The 6,870-nt window shown below is 41.4% G+C and overlaps 2 protein-coding genes across 2 annotated transcripts; one reads left to right on the top strand and one right to left on the bottom strand.

The window, feature by feature from the left end:
* On the top strand, positions 1-1,419 carry ankrd53 (ankyrin repeat domain 53). Its single transcript, XM_020619660.1, has 4 exons — positions 1-21; positions 325-489; positions 592-712; positions 844-1,419. The coding sequence occupies exons 2-4, from the start codon at positions 392-394 to the stop codon at positions 1,342-1,344; spliced, it is 720 nt and encodes a 239-aa protein (XP_020475316.1). The 5' UTR covers positions 1-21; positions 325-391; the 3' UTR covers positions 1,345-1,419.
* A 2,011-nt stretch (positions 1,420-3,430) lies between these two features.
* Positions 3,431-6,870, bottom strand: tex261 (testis expressed 261). Its single transcript, XM_020619731.1, has 6 exons — positions 6,698-6,870; positions 4,278-4,357; positions 4,036-4,189; positions 3,875-3,942; positions 3,647-3,749; positions 3,431-3,507 (listed from the first exon to the last, which is right to left on the bottom strand). Exons 1-6 carry the CDS (start codon positions 6,765-6,767, stop codon positions 3,431-3,433), a joined length of 552 nt encoding a protein of 183 aa, XP_020475387.1. The 5' UTR covers positions 6,768-6,870.

Raw genomic sequence — 6,870 nt, forward strand, 5'->3', positions numbered from 1 at the left:
GAATGGGGCTGACGTCAACGTGTAGGAGCCTTACTCTGAAATATTCTTTCATGCAGGGTTATCAGTCGGTTCCATCTACAGTCAGCTGTCAAATACATCTCAAAGTGAGAAGCTTAGAATAGAAAGAGTAAATAATATTAACTATTCCATGCAAAAGTGAAATTATGCTGAAAAATAGATGACTGATTTGAGAGTTTGTAGCTGCTGCAAGAAATGATGATAATTACAATGACAACAGTGATGGTGGCAACAGGCACAGAGGTGATGATACTGAAGATAATAATGATGCTGAGAAAACAGTTGTTTTTATGCTTTTACCACCAGTGCCACAGATTCAGGGCAGACCCCGCTGCACCTGGCTGCATCTGAAGGACTCCTTGACTGCACAGAGATGCTCGTGCAGGCCGGGGCAGATGTGCTGGCCCGGGATAGCATGGGACATACACCTCTGGATTTGGCCCACATCTGGTGCCGCAGGAAGGTAGCAAGGTAACAATCTAAAGAAACAATTCACACCACTTAAAACATTTCATATAAAATAGTTTTGTTTTTGTTTTTTTTACAAACTTCCTGTATGTACTGTATGTGTAGATATCTGAAAAGCTGCATGTGGAAGGCAGAGAAGAACAAAGAAATGGAGGAGAGGAAGCTAGTTCGCACTTTATACAGTGATCTTGTGGACATGGCCAAAGTGAATCATCTCCACAAAAGGGTTTGTATGTTATGGAAATCCATTAATCCAAAATTTTAGGGCAACACACATTTCATAAAAAAAACTATTTATTGTACTAGTACTCTATGTGCAAAGACATTTTCTTAGTCCCAATCTATGTGTGATTTTAGACACTGATAAATGAGAGAATGGCAGAGTGGGCCAACAAGAAAGGTTTTCCCCTCCTAATGGATTTCACCCCCAGAGTCCAGGTGAGCCAGTACCACACCTCATGCCTCTCATCGGGTCAGGACAGCAAGATCACTTCCTCAAAGCCACCTACAGCCTCCAGGCCTTGGACCATCTATACGGGCCTTGAGCCAGAGAAACCCTTCACAGAGCCAGACCTTCGGGACAGTGTCACAGTATGGAGGGACCATAGCAGCAGGCAGCCTCAGTATACTACGAAGTGGGACAGTACACCTCGTGCTGCCCCTGATCTGCCTCTGGATACCCTTGAGAGGGTGCTTTTCCCCAGAGCCTTCCCATCTAGGATTGTCTCTCCTTGGGACTTCAAGCCACAGGACATCATAACAGTCCAGCATCGAGGATATGGGGCGGGGCGGAGCACCTCCCCCTGGACAGAGGTGGCCATGCATCTGGCTGAGGTGCTGGAGCCCGGACACTACTGAGCGTCCATGATGTAGTGGGGCTTCTACTAGATGGAATTTTGTAAGGCATGCATTAAAACATGATCTCATCTGGTCTTTCAATGTTTTGAATATTTATTTTTGCATTGTTTGGTCTGATGTAGAAAATAAGTTTTAGATTTAATGTCCTCAAATGAATGACACATTTATTATAATTAGACGAATTGATACGGGAAAACATATAAACATATTTCACAGAAGTCCAGCAGTGACCTCAGTACAGTCTAAAGCATTAACAGGCATAAAAGTCTTCGCTCACCAAACATCCAGCCACCTCACTCAAAGTGACAAAATTAAAGATGCCACACACTCCAGATGCTACAGTTCCAGAAGCAGGGTGAACAGAAGGGTGAGAGAAAGGTGAGAACATCTCAGTGAAATGGGTCACCTGTCACAGATGCATCCGTGCACTTTCACTGATGCCCCCCACGGAACTGACTCAGGATCCAGGTGAGAGTTAGTCAACAGTGTGTGTGTGTGTGTGTGTGTAAATGTGATCTGTGGCCTGTCAGCCAAAGGTGTGTATGTGTGTGTGTGCATGTGTCATGGCTTTGTCTTTTTCCCTTTACTTCATGAAGCACTTCACACCTCAGTGGGGGTGAAAGTGCACACTGGCCTCAACCTGGTGTACCCTCTGTGACGGAGCCACCTGGGACTTTGATACCACACAGTATTAGCATCCAGCTAGAAAGTCTGGCACATACACACCTTGTTGACAGTGTGGAGTTCAGACTTGAAAAATCCATCATGCTACAAATACAACTTTACCTGACTCAGTTGGAATTGATGAGGAGTAGTATTTCTATTTTTGTCCTTGAAAAGAGCCATTTAAACTGCAAGTAATTTCAACAAAATCTTTTATTTTATTATACAGATGTGTGCATACCAGTCTACAATAAATCACACTCAATAATTGGTAAAAAGAATTTTAGCCTTTCTTTTAATATTTCATCAAACCGCTTTTGTCCCCAACAATCATAAGCTTTACGAGAGTCACTGCACGGGTTCGATCTTCAGGATTGTTTCATTTCTCATTGATGTCGGCTTTACTCGACATTCAATGCATGAAAATCAGTTTGTTATTACTTTGAATTCTTAAAAGGAGGCAAAAAACAGACTGCAATGCTGGTGATTAATGAAGATGCAAGACAAGAAAACAACCGATTTCACATGTGGAATTGTTTATGTGGCCAAATGTGGATGATAGAGTGGGAGAGATCTCTACTAGTTCACCAACTTAAGGGTGAAAAGTCATTCTTCCTTCTCAGGTGGCTTTATTTAATCCATTTCCACTGATCTAACATGTCAGGGTAGAGAATATAAATACTATGTCCTATCTTGTAATCAGAAAAGGACATCTCCATAGATCAGAAGCTGACTCCTTGAGACCACAGACTGCCCTTCCTCATTTTAACGGATCTTAAATAGTTCTATGGTGAACTGTAGCATTCCTGTTGGAAGTGTTTTTGCAACTTTCAGGCTTTCTAGGATAATCTCACACCAAAGTCCAAGCTTGGACATCAGTACAGTACCTTGAAGCTGTCTCTGCCTCTAAGTCTTTAATCGCCATCCCACCTTCTTCATTTGAGTTGAACTTTTTACTTTTGTTGTGTTGTATCTAACCTGTCTTCAATGCTACTTTGTGAGTCAGACCTACAACACACAAATGACAGCGGACGTCATGAGTAGAAGAAAGGTGATGTTGATTTACCTGCCAAAGTCCAAATTTACAGGTATTTGGTGGCTGTTAATTTCAAACCCTGTATATATACTGTACATATTAATACCAAAGCTTAAAAAAGGAGGAGTCCAATGTGAAAATAAGAAAGCCGCTACATCCCCCTCAGTGTGGTCTCTAACAGATGTTGGCAGTCAATACAGACAAACAGAAAGACAAAGACAGACTAACGTGGCCTCGTGTAAGTTCGTCCAGCAGGAAGCGCTGTTTCTGCCCATTGGTCCGTCCTCTTTGTCCCCTTATGGCCACTGCTTCCTTTTAGTGCCATCCAGAAACAAATTCCCACAGCCTTTCCTGCTTGCACTTAATCTCCAGCACATACACACACTCTCACATGTCTGATCCTTGAGGCTGTGCCGAGTCCAAGCTCCTCAGTACATTTTCTGTCGGCTGGGAAGCACTGCCTCCTTCAGGAAAGAGAACACGAGAAGAAAATAAAAAAAAGGGCAAGTGTCATTAATTACAACATCCATCATCAATGCCCACAAAACAACCGTAAATTTAAAAAAAGAAAGTGGTGTCCATTTTGACTCAAGAAAAACTCACCTCCTTGCTGCATGGTGGATGGAAGCACGTTTTCCCCTGCTGACAGTGACACAAAGAAGGCGAAGGGAATCACCCACAGGCAGATGGTGAAGTACGCCAGCACCTGCGGCCAATCAGGAACAAGAAAAAGCCAATTATCATCAGAGGAAACGTAATGGTAGGATACTTCATAAAAGCAATATATGATAGATCAGATTAGTTCTGATGCTATGTCTGAGATGAAATTACCTCTGAGAATGGATAATACTCTGATGCAAAGTACTGGAAGGCCATGTAATGGTTTGCCACCACTAACACTACAAAGTAAAGACGAAGAAAACAATGTCAGAAAACGTAAAAAGGACAAGAAAGTGATGCTATTTGCAGTGGCTTTAGTTTGTCATACTTACCACAGGAGAGGATGAAGTTCGGGGAGCTCAGCAGTATGTAGGGGAAGGTCTGCAGGAGGCCAAAGTACACCAGGTTGGTGAATAGGCCAACTCCCACCATCAATGCTGGGAAGCCTTCAAAAACATAGAGACCTGCCAGTACACCTGTGGAGAACTGGACACAGCAGTTTGACTCAGCAGCTGTTAACAGTATGCAAGTGCCTAAATAAAAACACTGCTCTGCAGTATATCCACTGCCTTACCAGTATCATGTACTTTATTATTCGACTGGTGGCTACTGTGTATTCTTCTATTAGTTCTGCCAAGTAGTACAGGCCAGCAGCTGAGTGAAGATAAAGATACAGTTAGGTGCTAAGGCAGGGAACAGGAAAACCAGGAAAAAGTAGGCTGCTGTCTCAGTACATCTATTTATTAACACGAGCCACAGGTACAAAGTACTTTGAAATATTCACCGAGGTAGGAAAATGTATTTACTGAATACACCACTTCTACTGGAAATCAACTATTACTAAAAATAAATGTTGATTGGTTTACTTTGATAGTGTAGTAAGAACATTTTACAATATACCAGACATGTAGTTTGGTAACTTGTATTGTTTGAAATCTCTTTAAAGTCATGATGAAATAGTTTAGGTAGCACTATTCAAGTGGCACTTGAGCACAAAAGCGATATGTTCAGAATCTTACTTTACCTTTCTAGAATTTTCTTTGTAGGTCTCAAATGTTAAATGTTTCAACTTGCAAAGCTTGTATGAAAAAGGTACAGTTTGAATCAGACCAAATGGTCAAAACAGCTTTAGGTAATTGACAGTTTTCCATACTTGACACTAAGGAGATTTCATTTAGTACCCAAAAGATACTGAGATTTAATACCTGTTCCTGGTCAGCAGCCAAGGCAAAGCAAGAAAAACTGACCCAACAACAGCAGTCCATAATTTAAAACACAAGGCAAAAAAAGCAGTGATCAAACTAGTCAAAACATTTGTGGCAGGGCTTGCAGAAAAACAGCTCATGAAAGATTTTATGTGTCATCACATAAAGACAATCTGCAGTTTCCAAAAGACAGAGCAGAGAGAAAAAGTGACAGCCAGCAGCAGACTGCCTTGCACTTTTGGATTCACTATTTGTCTGCTAGTATTAGCAGACCATGACATCAGCCACAGAGCAGACAAGAAACATCAATTCCAGCGTCAGTAATCCACTGACAAATGCTAAAGACTTCGTCACTTTCCGAGAAGCCAAGTGTGCTGTAATAAATATTAATGTTTCCCAGTGATCGTCTATTGAAGAGGTCTTTGCAGTGAACGTAGGAGACACTATAGCTAAAAAGAAAACAAGATTAATGCTGAAGTTTAGAAAACACCAGTAGCCAGGGATTTTTCACAATCTGGCAACCCAAAGGTTGTTCTAATGAATGACTTATAACAAATCTATACAGCATTGGTAAAACATTTTAATCACTGATAAATTCATAGGTGTCAACTTATCAACATTAATAAATGCTGCCTGATTTGATCTAACGTATTTTGCCCTTTCTGCTAGATTTCCTGTACTTGCATGGCAATACATAGAAAAACAACAAAGACATCCAGTCTGCAGGCTAATACAAAGTAAACGGCTTAAAAAACAGGCGCAGACGGAGGCCTAACAAGTATCTGTGACAGGGTGTGACTACTACTAACATACCGCAGTCAGTAGCCACAGGTGACAGCAGCAGATGCGGTTACGTAGCCACATAACTTATTGACAAAGTGGACATGCAGGCTGTTCGCAACGTTTTGGAGGAAACCAAACATATTGTTGGCAATGTTTGTGCAAAGCATGTAGCGCATGTTAGGCAGCCAGCTTGTCAACAAACCTACTAATGTAAACAAGCAAGAATGCAAGCTAACGTTAGGTCTGAAGCATAACTGGCTAGCTCACGTTAGCTTTCATGTTGCAGAATGTTAGTGTGTAACGTTGTTGCATGTCAGACATTATGACGCTTTCTGATGCACTAACCGATTGACTGACTAGTTTAAATGTAACGTTGAGGTATATAGGTTATATAAATGTGTTAACATATGTACGGCTAAAGGCTAACATTACATCGAACGTGAGCAGTAGTTTATCCAGTGTTCCAAGAAAACTATTTAGACATGAAGAAATGCCTAAATATAACATTATACCCTTAGATACATTTACATAATGTCATAACACCAATAATTTGTAGCCTTGTTATAAGTTAAAAACATCATTTTGTCTTGGTCGCCCGTATCTTACAATAGTGGAAAGCTAGTTAGCTAAGCAGTTAGTCAGCTATCAGTGCACTAACATATGTAACTTCTTTATTCCTGGATTACATGCATGTTATTATTAACACCTTGGTCAATGCTAATGGAGCCGCTCTTGTGTTGAAAAGTGTTCCCCTGTTAAAATCTCGGTTTCACGTAGCGTCCCCCTTCAGTGGATGTGGTTAGGTTAATGTTAGGGGAATTGCGTGTCGATGGGTAAACAGACACAGCACCGTCACTTTGTGAAACGAAGCCTCAATAACGTTTATTGGGGCAGCTACTCCTGCAGTCTCGGTCCGCTACCATTAGCCAGCAAATATTAGCTAGTATAGTAGCACTGCTTTCTTTCTTTCTAGTAGCACTTGTTGGATATGTCAGCATGCACTCACCTATTGCTAAAGTGACGAAGGATATCTGGATCACCAACGACAGCCAGCTCAGTAAATAAATAAACCACATTTCTCTGCATATGAAACACACAATATTGTGAAAATAATACAGAAAATGGCTAGCTGAGCTGACTGTCAACTAGCACCGACCGTCCACCGTGTTTTCAGTACAG

This window comes from Monopterus albus, unplaced genomic scaffold, assembly GCF_001952655.1.
Source record: "Monopterus albus unplaced genomic scaffold, M_albus_1.0 scaffold225.1, whole genome shotgun sequence".
Taxonomy (NCBI): Eukaryota; Metazoa; Chordata; class Actinopteri; order Synbranchiformes; family Synbranchidae; genus Monopterus; species Monopterus albus.

Bases quoted from the DNA above. Each gene is read 5' to 3' on its own strand.
- ankrd53 (XM_020619660.1), top strand. From the start codon at position 392: ATGCTCGTGCAGGCCGGGGCAGATGTGCTGGCCCGGGATAGCATGGGA. The intron at 490-591 runs GTAACAATCTAA...CTGTATGTGTAG, and splicing joins TGCCGCAGGAAGGTAGCAAG to ATATCTGAAAAGCTGCATGT. The intron at 713-843 runs GTTTGTATGTTA...GTGTGATTTTAG, and splicing joins TGAATCATCTCCACAAAAGG to ACACTGATAAATGAGAGAAT.
- tex261 (XM_020619731.1), bottom strand. From the start codon at position 6,767: ATGTGGTTTATTTATTTACTGAGCTGGCTGTCGTTGGTGATCCAGATA. The intron at 3,943-4,035 runs GTAAGTATGACA...TTTACTTTGTAG, and splicing joins GAACTTCATCCTCTCCTGTG to TGTTAGTGGTGGCAAACCAT. The intron at 3,750-3,874 runs GTAATTTCATCT...GATTGGCCGCAG, and splicing joins AGTATTATCCATTCTCAGAG to GTGCTGGCGTACTTCACCAT.